Source organism: Equus quagga, chromosome 3 (genome assembly GCF_021613505.1).
Source record: "Equus quagga isolate Etosha38 chromosome 3, UCLA_HA_Equagga_1.0, whole genome shotgun sequence".
In the NCBI taxonomy this organism is placed as follows: domain Eukaryota; kingdom Metazoa; phylum Chordata; class Mammalia; order Perissodactyla; family Equidae; genus Equus; species Equus quagga.
The window spans coordinates 150902853-150917238 of record NC_060269.1 but is presented as its reverse complement, the minus strand read 5'-3'; the positions used below and the strand labels follow the sequence as shown (position 1 = coordinate 150917238).

Genomic DNA, 14386 nt, shown 5'->3' with positions numbered 1-14386 from the left:
GAAGGAAATAGCCAATCTCATAATATTCTCCCAACTGAACACAAAGGCAAATCGTCATCTTAAAGAATTACCTTTAGAACTAAGTTAAAATACACACATATTTGTTTCCCCCACGATCCAATATAAGATTGTTACTATTGCTTCTTTCAGAGGACCATGAAGAGAATTTATATCCTAAAAAGGGAACCCAAATTTGTTTTAAAAAGAGCAATAATAGGGAAAAAAAGCATTTCCTGTCCCCCCGCCCCCCAAGTCCTTTTGGCTCACAAGCTGTTTTAGCATCATTCCAGCTTCAGGGAGACTCGGCTTCAGGAAGCATCCCTGGATATCCAGCCGCTTTCCGTGAGGAAGGTCAGAATCCTTTTCTTGAGGACTTTGTCCAGATAACTCGGAAGGCGACTTTTGGAGGGAATCCCTTGTCGCTTCTGGAGGTGGTCTTTAATGATAATGGTCTTCACAGTCACATAGCGAGCGGGACTCAAATTTAAAGAGCTGCAGAGTACCTTCTCGCGGTCCGACAAGAGCTCAAAGCCAGGAAGGTTCTCGATGGCGGCAAACTCGCTCTCTTTGCCGTCCTCCTTCCCCCTCTTGGAGCCCGCGGTGGTTTTGTTCTCCTTCCGCTTCTCGCGCTTATGCCTGGCCGCCTCGTACTCTGCCGACTCTTCCATCTTCGTGATTCCATTGCGCCGGTACCTCTGCAATTCTCTGATTTTTGCCCGCAGCATCTTCTCTTTGTGCATGTTTTCGAACAAGTCATCAAACTCCTTACAGGACATGAACTGGTAGAGCGGCCTCAGCTTCAGCCGCAGCTCCTTCTCCTCCTTGGTGATCTTGCGCTTGGCCGTCTTCTCCTTCTCCTTCTTGTCCTTCCCCAGAAAGGCCGGCACCAGGTTGTAGTCACGGGCGATGTTCTTCCGCCTCTGCCTCTCCTTGAGCTTCCGCACGTACATGTCCACGTGGGCACGCTTCAGCTCGATCTCCACGTCGTCATCGTCGTAGTTCACCGAGAGCCCGCTGATGAGCGTCTCGGCGTCCTGGTCATACTCGATCTCATAGTCGTCCCGCAGCGGCATGTAGCCCAGCTGCTGCTGCTCGGCCACCGAGATGTCTAGGGGAGGCAAGGGGGTAGTGAGGCTGGGAGAGAGGGGGCCTCCACTGGGGCAGGTGTGGTCTGTCACCCGATTGGGGATGGTGTCAGGGATGCAGGCTTTCCCCAGGTTTCCGTGGATGTACATGCTTACATAATGCTCCATCACTTCCTGGGGAGTCCGGGAAGCCCCAACGTGAGCAGCCATATCTTCCTACAACGACAACGGTCAGAAGTTATTTCCAAAGTCAGAGTGTCACACTCAGGGTCAGGCAAATTCCCTTACTATTTCTGCAAAGGTTTACCCGGACTACCTCCTATAGACATCATTACCCCCCTCCTAAGACACTCGATGGCATGTTCTCTTGGGCTGGGTTTATCACCTGGATGTCAATGCTAGAAGGAACCTTCGGTGATTCTGTACATGAGAAAGCGAAGATCCAGAGAGGTGCAAACTCGCTGGGGTCATGGCATGAGCTGGCGGCGCAGCTGAGACCAGAACTGATGTCTGAGGTCTGGACTTTGTTCTCCTCGTTCCTTAAATAGGACGAGCAGAGTCCGCCTGGTATTGGCCATTTTGTACCACCACAAACCTGGCACTGGGGGCGGCTGTCTGTCTGAGTGTAACGGGACACAGGTGGGCAGGGCCACAGAGCGCAGTCCAACCTCTCCATTCACAGACAGGAGAGTCATCGGAGTTCACAGCCCAGGTCTCCTAACTACAGGAGAGACCCCTGTCTACCGTGCTGCCTGCCTCCCCACACAGAAAGGGCCTCGGCCTGTCCCTTTCCTAGGTGGCCAGGCAGATGACTAGGAAAGCGCCTTTTAAGGGGTGGGGGGACTTCATTTATGACGGCCTCCACAGTTAGGGAGCTAGCTGAAAATCTGCCACGGGCTACAAGTGCTCACTCCTACAAGGTAATGTGAACACGAGGGTTATTAACGGGAGGAAATTGTACAACTCCCTCAATCCTTTCCTTCTGCCGAGAGGCCTCTTCCTTCAAGTCAACCGCTAAAGCCACTTCAGAAAGTAATGCCTGAAATGCGCACTCATTCACCAGCAGCCACTCAGCACCCCACCCCCAGCTTCCACTCGCCCCTTCACTCTGCTCTCGGCCTCTGGCAGCTGCCAGGGCGCAGCACAAGCTGCCTTCCGCCCCAGCAACGCTCACCCCTGCCCGATCGGGATGGCCTCTGCACCCCCGAAGGCCAAACTGGAACCCATGAAAGGAGCCAATCCATTCTGGCTAATAACCAACTGGGCAGTGGGGGAGGGAAGCAGTGACCAGCCCTGCACACCGGGCTTCATCTCGGGCGCATGGAGCAGGCGTGTGCTTCCCAGAGGTGCCGGAGTGCTGAGGACGGGGTTAACAGCACGAGACCCAAGAAGGCAATGCTGGGACCAAAAAGCGAGGCCTCTTTCTGAGAACCGCAAAGAGCTTTAGAACTAAAACTAGATTCTCATCTTATGGGGATGAGTTATTTACATGATTTCTTCTTTAAAAAATTACTATGAGCATCGAATCATTTCATTTTATTTCCCCAGGAAGCATTTTGTCCAAAAAAATCCAGAACAAAACCAAGTCACAACTGTCCTCAGCATCAGCTGCCACTCCAGGTGGCCCAGGCTCACCACTTCCCGTCTCTGAGCCTCGAGTCCCTTCCAGGGAAGGAGCAGGAGTCTGCCCCCTGCCCCGACATCTGCCCAGAGCACAATCAAAATGCATGTGCGAAGGCTTTTCACACTGGGGTGGGCTCTAAGTGAGGGGCCCAACAGCAGCCCCCATGGACAGCCAGTGAGGCACTGGGGAGCAGTAATGCTCTTCCACACACCCCACCTTGCGGCCAGGAAGCCCCCGATGAGCTATGCTGGAAAAATACCGTCTCCGACATGGCCCTTTCGGGAGGAAAGGACGTGCTCACCAGGTGTCTGGAGAGCGGAAATGGCCCACCCGCGCCTAGTCTGAGCTTCCAGCACAGGGCGGGCAGCCAGAGGCACTGCGAGCCTTGCACAATGGCATCTGCACCCGCCACCACTGCCCTGTCCAAGGCCACAGCAGATACAGATTCAGTCAAGTCTTGGGCAGCCTCCCAGGTGGGGGAGCGGGCGGCCGCTTCTCCAGAGGCTCGAAGGGGCTAGGTTGCAAACCCACGGTTGCATGGTTAGGAATTTGGGCCCCAGGCCTTGGCCCCATCCCTGGCCCAGTTAGAAGACCTGCAGTGAGAGCCTCCCCGGCGAGTGCGGAGGGAGCACCAGCTGCCCTCCCAACAAAGGTCTGCTGTTCACCAGAACCTCAGCAACCTGCCCTCTGTAAAGCTTCAGCTGCTCAGTGCACCACATTTTAGATAAAATTTAAATCCTGGAAGGATTCTGAGTAATAGAGTTGCATCTGATCAAACTGAGATTGATCTGTTTGTTGGTGTTTTTATTCATTTCCGTCAGCTTCAGCACTCTGGAACAGAGAGCAGAGGACGGAGGCAGCAAGGCAGGCTTGGAGCAGTGGGCCAGCGCACGGAGCCTCCACCCTCCCCGCTCAGTGTTCCATGGCCACATGCTCGTTCACTCTCAGGGCCAGGCAGGCAGGTCAGCCAGCTGTGGGCACTGCGCTGCCACCTCGGTCGTCCGGGTCCTCTTTAGGTAACAAAGAGGGACTCTGGCTCTCAGCTGGACCCAGGTTGTGGGTATTTATCAAGCCACAAATCAGAGGAGCCTTGTCACCCCCCCATCATCAATCAACCCTAGCCACTGCCTAAGGACAGCTGAAAGGCCATCGCTAGAAGAGCCAGTGACTGTCAGCTCCTGCTGAAAGAGAATTGTTCCTCAGGGCCACCATATTAGTTGAATGATCAGTGAGAAAAGCCCAGGAAAACACATGAGACCCTAATTCTCAAGGACTTTGAAACTGAGAGAAAGGGTCATACCAAGCAGTCTAAACGAGAGCAGTGACATAGCTCTCTGATTCTAACAAGAGTCCACAGAGGGCAGACAGGTTCAGCGAAGCTAAATTATATAGAAAGGAACATGTTCAAAAAGTTGATTAAAAACAGCAACAGCTCCTGAACTCCTGCCACATGCCAGCATTCTGCCCGTCACATTCTAAATGTTTTCTCCAATCTTCACAGGTCAGTGGTCACGCGAGACTTGCCTACCTTCTGCCAGTGAAAGAACTGTCCTGTCACTGCATTACAGCATCACATATGACAGCAGCAGAGTGACTGGCAGGGCAGTTCTTTCTCTCCTATGTTCAAGGTCAAAGTTTTGCTTAATCCAGATGGATGGACAGATGGATGGACAAATGGATGGATGGACTGAAGGATGGATGGATGGATGAAGAGATGGACGAACAGAAGGATGGATGGATAGACGGACAGAAGGCTGGATGGATGGATGGATGGATGGGTGGGTGGATGGATGGATAGGTGGGGTGTATGGGTGGGCAGGCAGAAGCAACACAAAGGGGTTTAGGGCACAAGATTTGGAGAGAAAGTTCAACTCAAGCACAACTAAAATCAAACAAGGAACACAGCTGTATACTGAAACTGGTTTTTCCCCACCACAGCACACGTAACACATGGTCAGTAGCCCAAAGTCTGTGGAAACAGAATTCCAGGTTTTTCTTCCTTTATGCTTACATTTAAAAAAAAAACAAAACAAAACTCCCATCTTTGGGAAAAGATAAGGAGAGATAGGTATGCTGCCTCCTTAAAGTCCTTTGAAAAACAAAGGAGAGACCAGCCCTGTGGCCGAGTGGTTAAATTTGTGCGCTCCGTTTTGGCGGCGCAGGGTCTCGCCAGTTCAGATCCTGGGCAGACCTAGCACTGCTCATCAAGCCAGGCTGAGGCGGCGTCCCACAGAGCACAGCCAGCTAGGATATACAACTATGTACTGGGGGGCTTTGAGGAGAAGGAAAAAAAAAGATTGGCAACAGATTTCGCTCAGGGCCAATCTGAAAAAACAAAAATAAAAAAAAATAAAGAAGAACGTGCCTTTAAGACACGGAACTGGGCCCGACAGGCCTACTTTCCCAGATCCCAGACTCAGGTCAGGATGCTGCCTCTCCAGCAGCCAGTAAGCATGCCAGTGAGTGATGCCTCCACTGGGTTCTCGGGCTGGTCTAGCCTCTTTCTGGCCTGTTCATGGCTCACTCTTGATGGCCTCCAGGACCTGAGCAAGGAAAGGAAGAGAGAAGTCCTGAGAAACTGTCGGCAGTGCGGGTCAGCCAGCTCCCACCTATGGAGCTCACACAGGGTTTCTCTCCCCATGCTCAGGCTCGCACACTCCTGCTGGCTGCTCTGCCACTCACCTCCAGACAAACGCAACCCCAGTGGGGTTACTCCCGCAGAGGACAACCCTTTAGAGGCTCCCATCGGCGAATCCACCGCCTCTCAGACATGGCTGGCTCATGATCAAGGGTGAGATTGAAAAACATGAGACGTAGGGGTTTTCCTGAAAGCTAAATTTTCCATTTAAAGGAGGGGCCGTCATCCCAAGATAATGTCCTTCCTATCTGGGGAGCAATGAGATAACCTTTCTTTTCGTGAAATGGTGACAGATTATTAACTGGATCTTTAGACACATGAATACCCTTACTTGGCAAACTCGGAGTCAGCACCTCTATGTCAGCTTTCGAAACACTTCCTTTCACTAGGACTGGTCTGCGGACTCTGAAGGTCTGGGCAGCACAACGTCAGGGTCAGCCAAACTCCTCAGTGTGCTTTTCAAGGCCCTTTCAGATCTGTCCTCGGCCCCAGCCAGACACCACCCACCTGCTGGAAACGCCCCTTTCTCCACCTGCTCGGACTCTGGGGCCAGGCTTCGGGGCTCCACTCTGGCTCCACCCCTTATTAGCTGTGGAACTTGGACAAATTCCTTCAGCTCTCTGTGCCTCGGTCTCCTCATCTGGATTATGGAGGGAGTAACGCTGCCGACCTCGCAGGACGGTGACGAGGATGAAACGAGGTGACATGTAGCGTGCTCAGGCCGGTGTCAGGCACAGTTTGCACTCCACCAACGGTGGCAATTAGGACTACTAAGAAGCTGTGAGCTTCACTTCCACAACTTGTTTTTATCCCTCAAGACCCAGGCCATCTCCTCCAGGAAGCCTTCAGTGAGCCCCGGGCTGGGTTCAGATGCTGGCTCACTTACTAGCTTTCAACTTCTGCTTCTTAATCTGTAATCACTCCTCTTAAAGGGGTAAAATCCCTCTTCTCTGTCAGGATAAAATAAAACTCTGAATCATCATCATGGTAACAGTTAACATGTAAGCACTGTTACAGATAACATCTCATTTGATCCTCCTATCAATTCGCACATCTGACAGAGGAGGAGAATAAACTTTAGGCTCAGCTGCCCCGAGGGCACAGGCCAGGGGAGGCTGAGCCGTTTCCAAGGCAGGCAGTCTCACCCCAGTGCGCACAGCCCTGTCACCACACTGCCTCTCGCGGGGCAGTGATGCAGCGCACAGAGAGGAGTCTTTGCCCCCAGAAGCTTCCTGAGCCTTTAAAAGGCAGGGCAAGGCCAGCACATGGGGCTTCCACTCTCCTTTCTAGACCAAGCGCATCACAGAAGCGCGGCCGTGTCTCTCACTCGGCTGGCTCAACTCTAACCTCTGGATCCGTGTGAGGGACACTCTGGTACCTACTTCTTCCCTGTGCAGAGAAGTAACTTGTACAAACTAGAACCTTCACGAAAACAACTACTATCTTCAGCTTCACAAAACCTCCTTCCTGTGCAGGCTGGTGGGTTCGCTTTGGAGCCTTCTGAATGCCACTGCAATCACCCTGTCACATCCTGTCTCGACCAGCAGCACCTGGATGGTGAAGCACGAGGCCGGCCGAGGCCCGGGGGCAGAGCTTTATCCCCAGGTGCTGGGGAGCCAGGCTTGCGGGTAGGGGCACACGCTGCGTCTCCCGAGGGAGCCTCGGCTCCAGCTTCCTTTTTCTTCAAGGGAAGAAGCTCCAAAGGGACAGAAGCAACCCAAAGGCCCACCAAATGAACCTGCTCCCGGGGAAGCTGGGCCTAAGGGCAGGGCCGCCCTGTGAGGCAAGAGCCCAGGAGCAGCAGGGGACACAGCTGCAGCCCCTAAGGCAGCAGAGGGGGAGCAGAGGCCTGCAGGGCCAGGAGGGAACAAGGAATCCAAGGGACATGCTGTGCCCTAAAGGCAAGCAGAAATCATCCCAGCCCGAAGGAAAGGAGGAGGTAAGGGGCGCAGGAGTGAAGGGCGTCTCGGGCCTGCGCCTGGGCCCGGGCAGAAGAGGAAGCAGGTGCAGGGTGCCTGCCAGGCCGTCAGACACAGGCCCGGGAAGTAGCCTGTGTGGCTCACTTCAGCCCGGTCCCCTAAGGGTGCTCAGGCGAGGTCTGCTGACTGAACACGCCAGGGGACGGGCCTGTCTCTTGTGAGTTCCATGACACACGCCAGCTGGGCACAATCTCGTCTGACCTGTCACTGGCCACCTCAAAAGCTCACTGTGAGGAGCAAGTGAGAGCCATGTGAGTAGGAGAGCCGGGCGGGTCCACACCAGCCCCCTTGGGCACATGGCCTCCCAGGGGACGGCGCTGTGACAGACCCAATGTATCTCCTAGTCGCCCCTTATACCATCTCCAATATTCTAAACACGGGCTTTGGACGCAGGCTCCCGGGCCTGACAGATCCACCTGCTCCTTCTTCGGCCCTCGGCCTCTCATTCTGCACTGCTGTCATGACCCCAGCGCTCACACCAACACCACCACCTCAGGGTGCCTCCTCAGACACTGGCCTTCGAGACCCACGGGCCCAGGCTTCCCGGGGCAGGCTTTGCACAGCCCACCTGGGCTGGAACCCCAGCTCACTCACATGGTGGGCCCTTGGGTACATTCACTCCTCTTCTAGCCTCCTTCTGTCATCTTCAAAGTGGAGAGAACAGCCTGCCTGCCCTGCAGGGGCCGGGCGGACTCTGCACACCTGCTGGCCCTGGGCGGCCCCGCCCCGCATCCACACCCTCTCTCCTGCCCGCCCTGTTCCTTCCCACTCACCAGCCGAGCCCTCTGCTGCAGAACACACTGGTCCTCAGTGCCACCAGTGACACGAGAGGGCAATGACTAATGCTGGCTTTTTGTCTGTCCTTCCAGGTCCTCGGCCATTCCAGGGGCCCTATTCCCCTTGGCCACTGCTCCCGTTAGTTGGGTTTGTGTAGACGGAACTCCGTAAGCCTCAGCCCTAGGCTCCCTCTCCTCCTCTCTACACTCGCGCAGACATCTCCCGCTTCACATCTCCCGCTTCACATACAGAGATTCAGCAGCTGGGACTCGCCCCCGAGGCCACTACGGCTTCTCAGGTCAGATAATGCTGCCTGTGCAAGAGCTGTGAAAAGCTAGCCCCTGGCTGTGGAGAACAGCACAGCGGGCCTCTGAAAACTCCACAGAATCAGATCCAGCAACTCCCCTCTAGGCATTTCCCCAGGAGAGCTGACAGCGGCCACTCCCACAGATATGCTCACCCCTGTGCTCCTGCAGCAGCGTCCACAACAGCCAGCGGGGGGCACGCCAGCGCACAGCAGCGGGTGGGAGGGTACACAGACAGACACGGGCACCATTCAGCCCCAGAAAGGAAGGAAATCCTGTCACACGCCACCACACGGACGAACCCTGAGGATGTCATGCTCAGAAATAAGCCGGTCACAAAAGGACACTGTAGAGTTTCACTTATAGGAGGTCCCTAGAGTAATCGAATCCATAGAGACACACAGCAGGACAGCAGGTGCCAGGGGCTGGGGAGGGGATCGGGGAGTTGTTTAATGGGGACAGGGTTTCTCTTTGGGAAGATGAAAAAGTTCCGGAGATGGATGGTGGTGACGGGTGGAGAATAATGTGAATGTGCTTCATGCCACTGAACTGGACTCTTAAAAACGGTTAAGGTGGTAAATTTGATGTTATGTGTATTTTACCACAATAAAAATTTCAACAGTTTTTAGAGTGGCAGGCCCTACTCTACATGAGCAGTGCTTAAAGCGGGGTCCCTGGGCCAGAAGCATCAGTGCCCCCTGGGAAGCTGTCAGAAATGCACATTCTCAGGCCTCACTCCAGACCTACTGACTCAGAACCCGGGGTGGCGGGTGGCATGACCTGTGTTTGAACAGACCCGTGGGTGCTCTGATCCGAAGTTTGAGAACCCCTGCTCTGCAGAACCCCATTCATGCTAGCTGGCTGCTCTATCCAGGCTTTCCCTCCTCCACCCCATCCTTAATGGCAATTCCAAAACACCACGCTGTCAGGACGCTCACGGGACCGACTATTCCCGGGAAGACCCACCACCACACAGAGGAGACTCCTGCCTTGGTGAGAAGGGGACAGTTCTCACGGCCCCCAAACGCGGCTCCGGGGACCCACTGCATCAGAACTCCCCGGGAATCTTCCTGTAAATACTACTTCCAGGACTCACCCAGAGAGAGGCCGACTCAGAGGGCCCAGGGTGGCGTCCCTGGGAACCCTCGGCTGATTCTGCCACGCAGTCAGGAAAGCAATGAAGCAGATGGTCCTAGGCATGGAGTCAGAAGACCTGGGCCCAATTCCAGCTCGGCCATGTTCCTTCATCACCCAAAGCCGCCTCCTCACTGGTAAACGAGGGGCTGGGGGCGCGCGGAGGACTGAGAGAGGATGTCAAAGCGCCCACCCAGCTTCGGGCCGGCAGTCGGTGCGCACTCAGCGCCCACTGAGTCAGAACCAGTTCAAAATCCCATTATGTCCTCATGGCCTGGTGCTCAAGGCTCTTCAAAATGTGACCCCACACAACCTTACCTACCTGCCCCCAACCCAAATGCTCCACTTCGGGCAAGCTGGCTTTTGCCCGGCTCCTGAACACACCAGACTCCTCCAACATGAAAAACCTCCCTTAGCCACACTATCCTTCCACCTGGAAAGCCTTCTCCTCTCCTTTCCACCCAAGAAGGCCTGGCGTTCCACTTGACTGTCCCATACCAGGAGGCCCCGAGCTCCACATGACCGTCCTGCGCCAGGAGGCCCTGCGCTCCACGTGACCGTCCCACACCAGGAGGTCCTGCACTCCACGTGACTATATAACACCATACACGGTTAGGCAGCTGTCTCACTCTATCCATGTTTTCACCACAAACCACATGCTGAGGGACATTCTGTGCCTCTGACACAGGGGCTGACATATAACGGGTCTGGGTGAATGAATGCATCAGTGAATGAATGCACAATGCAATGCGTACTACTTATCTGGTATTACCCAGCCTTTTGGATGTCTATCAGCTACAGAAGCAGACCTCTGTATTCACGGCATGCCACCTGCCTCCAGTAACTCGCCTGAATGTGCGTACCCACACACAAGGCCCCGCACAGTCCACAGGGAACCGCACGCACTTTCTTCGACATCTACCTCCAAAGCTAGTTGGAAGCTTCCTTCCCCCAGAAGTCATCCTCACCACCATCTGCCAAGGACTCGGGTCTTCCCTGTTCATCTCCTCCAGCAAAACCAACCAACAGACGCAGGGCTCACGTACCACAGTCTCTAATGGTCATAAAGCATTTCACCTGTGTGTCTACGTCTGCGTCTGCGCTCCAGCAGGATCTGCATCTTCCAACTGAATCTGCACAGCGCCCACCACGTAACGAGCTGCTTCGAGGCTCTCAATAGCCCCGGTGATATGACTCTGTGGGTCACTGTCCGCCTGCCAGCCCTACCCTGGCCTCATATCACAGGCATCTCCCACTCACCCTCTCTGCTGCTCATCATCAAACACATGGGCATGCAGCCTGGCCACACTGCTTGTCCCCAAACCCTCCTGGCCTCACTGTTAGCATCCCTCAGACACGTCCAACCCCATCGGTCCCCATGCCTGAGCCCTGGGACAAAATGTGAGCAAACAGCCCCACACTTCAGCAACAGCCTCTCCCCCAGGGCTCCTGAAATTGCTCCCTCCCCACAAACCCCACACAAAGCAGTACAACCCTGAGGTCACAGGTTGCACGTGCCATCTGAGAAACTAGAATGAACAGTCTCAGCTTCCTCCGCAGCACTGTCCCCGATGCGCAGACCACCCTTCTCTAAGCTCCATACCCAACCTGGGAAACCCGGCTCCTGTGCGCACCGGCACCTTCCCCGTTCCCCTCCCACACTCTAACCGCCCGCTGAACCAGTCAGGACTCAGCTCCTCCCAAAAGCCCTTGCAGCCCAGCCACACCTTCAGCTGCAGCAATAAGCTCCCAGGCTCTGAGCCTCAACAGTTAATGCTCTTACACCGAGAGGTGAAGGCCCAGACTTGGGAACCAGACAGGCCTGCATCTAAACCCTGGCTTTACGACGTGAAAGGCCGGGGCAGCCTGGACAAGTACTTTAAGTTCTGAGTCGCTGTTCTTCAGCTGTAAACTAAGAGCCTGCCCCACGGGGCTGCTGTGGCGAGCACAGGAGATACGTATGGGAAGAGCCTCGTCCAGAACTGGCACATGCTACATATGGCAGACGTGGGACAGCGCTGTGTGCACGCATCTGGAGTCTGCACGTCTCAGAGCTGCAGAAGAGCCTCCAATGAAGCACCGGCAGTCCAGGGGGCAGAGCAGCCAGCCCGAGAGCACGGCTCGAGAGCCAGAGAGCCGCCCGCTCACAGCGCGCCCGGCAGCGCCCCAGGCGTGCTCAGCGCGCAGGCTTTTAGCCTCCCGGACCCACCACCGCTCAGCAAGAAGGTCCCCCGCGCCCAGGCCCAGGCCCAGGCCCCTCCTCCAGCCCCATCCTCACAGAGCTGCGTGCTGACTGCTTTGAGTTGGAACCTGCATGTAACAAGCTCCCCAGGGGAGTCACATGCACAGCAAAGTTTGAAAAGTCCGGCTTTAGAGAATGCCCCCTTCCAGCCCCATGCTTCTTCCAACACACTACACATTTTAGTCCCCGGGCTTGTTTCTGGTGTATTTTTCACAGTGCTGCCCGGAAGGCAGTGTAGACAGTGCAGCTAGGAGCACAAACTCTGAAGTCAGACTATTCAGTTCAAAACCTGCTGCAGAGGGCTGCTGGGAGGATTTCAGGAGAAATGCACGAGGAGCTCACACAGTGCCTGGCGCGCGGCAACGCCCGCGGTCCACGTCGGCTACTTTTAGCTGCTCCCATAGAGATAAGTGCTGTCAGAATGCAGCGGAGAAGGGAAATGTCTCTGGGGTACTGCTATGTACGTACAAAGGCCAGGCACGAGCCACAATCTGGGGGGAAGAGCACTCTAGGCAGAAGAGATGAAAAATGATCAAGGGCGTAGCAGCTGCGATCCCCTCAGTCAGTCAACACGGTTAAGGCCCTGCAGGCCGGGAAGTTTTAATCTAAGTAGACCTGGGAGCCACTGAAGGCCAATGCGACGTGAGGTGTCTTCAAAGACCACTGTGACTATGGTGGACGGAATGGGCTGCAGGGCACAGGAATGAGGCAGCAAGACCAGGTGGGAGGCTCCAGAAGTGGTCAAAGCAAGAGATAAACATCAGCCTGGACTAAGGTTGTGAGAAAGTTAAGATCTGGAAAGATCTGGAAGATAGGGCTGCTGCTGACTGAACCTGGAAGAACCTGAGGATAGCTCTTAGTTTGCGGCCTCAGTGACTGCGTGAGGCGACGAGAGATCTGGGTCACTAGAGTGGAGACGTCCGTAAGGTGAGCAGTGAGGACGTCAGGCAGAGGTTTGACACTGACAGCTGGAGCTCAGGGAAGAGCTGCAGGCTCAGGACCAAATGATTACAACACTTTAAGCCCCTTAAAGACAAGGGCGAAGCCTTTCTTTCCTTCAGAGTCCTTCACCATCAGAGCAGATGCTCAGTACACACCAGTGAACAGCATTGTGGGACAAAGTGAGATGGAGGTTTCTGGAGGGTGGTGATCACGATGCTGGCACGAGGTGAGCTGGGTCCCTAAGGAGCTGGGAGAATCAAGATCCCAGGGCTGCGGAATGGGTCCTGATTCCTGAAGACTGGTTCACTTTATGGAAAGGAAAGCAAAAGGAAATAAAAGCAGGACCGCTTTGGGACCGAGGGGAGAGGTGTGGAATGTCTTCCACCAGTAAGCCCAGCGGGAAGGCAGTGCTGCCAGAGAAGTGGCAGCACGATGACAGACAGGTCCAGGGAGTAGGGGACCATCATGTGGAAGGGTCTGGAAAGATCAGGGAGCTGGGGTCCTGTCTCTTCTCCCTACTTTTCATAATGCCTGGAGGTGCCACATATCTCTGGTGGTTAAGGACCAGAACACGGCCAGGTTTTCCCCTCTAACGCAGATGAAAGCTTCCCCTTCAGGGTGGAGAGGGCGAGCGCGCTCCTCCCTCCAGGAGCCCTGCACACTGTCCTGCTCTGGCCAAGTAACCAGGCCAGCTCCCACCTTCTCTTCTCAGATCAACGTCTCTGCAGAAACCTTCTGATGGAGAGAGCGAGCAAGCCCAGGACAATGCATCCTGGTTCACGCTCCCCTGTTTGGTACTGAGTAGGCCTCTGACAACGTCCTGGCTGTTGTGGGGACCCCAGGATAAACAAGTCCCTGGCAGGGGACACAGGGCACACGCACAGGCAACCCCACCGAGCGAGCGGCCCTGAGCACAGAGGAAGCATCAGAGACGGCGAGAGAAGCGCAGGGCGTGTGAAGCTGGTCTGGCCTTCACCATCGCGCTCTCCACGCAAAACCACCTGCTTCCTCAGTGCTCCGGGTCAAGTCGGCTGACCCGCCTATGTCTGCCAACTCCTGCTCAGGTAAGGCCGGTCTTGCCAAAGTCTGCACTCAGCAACCACCTATTTCAGGTACTCCTAAAGGTTAGGAAAACGGCTGTGCTGTCAGAAGGCCACAGTGCAACCCCCCGCTTTGCTACTTCCTGGCTGTGTGACCTTGGCAAGCAGCTTACCCTCTCTGCGCTCGGTTTCCCGTGCACACACCGGGAGCGCTCACCGTCCCCGCCCCACCGGCCCTCCGTGCAGCGCCAGAGCGAGCAGGTGCAGGTCGCGTTCGCCCTCACCGACGAGGGCACGCAGCCCCGGGCGGCCCTCCCGTCGGCCGCGCAAAGCCGCCGTGGCCGCTCACCCAGTTTCCGAAGCCGAACTGCTCGATGGCGTCCAGCAGCAGCTGCTCCTCGCGGCTGGTCCAGCCGCCCTCGGCCTCGGGCCCCCACAGCGTGAAGCGCCCGCCGTCCACCAGCTGGTAGCCGTGGTAGCGGCGGTGGTGGCCGATCTCGGCGCCGGCCGAGAAGCACTCGGGGCACAGTTCGATGTCCTGGCACTCGGTGCAGCGGAAGCGCAGCGGGCTCACCTCGGCCAGGCAGTACACGCAGTACTTCTTACCGAGCTCCGCCATC

The 14386-nt window shown here is 55.6% G+C and overlaps 1 protein-coding gene across 1 annotated transcript; it reads right to left on the bottom strand.

Moving 5' to 3' along the window:
• On the bottom strand, window positions 1–14385 carry TADA2B (transcriptional adaptor 2B). Its single transcript, XM_046656277.1, has 2 exons — window positions 14116–14385; window positions 1–1301 (listed from the first exon to the last, which is right to left on the bottom strand). The coding sequence occupies exons 1-2, from the start codon at window positions 14383–14385 to the stop codon at window positions 309–311; spliced, it is 1263 nt and encodes a 420-aa protein (XP_046512233.1). The 3' UTR covers window positions 1–308.
• Between the last annotated feature and the right edge of the window lies 1 nt (window position 14386).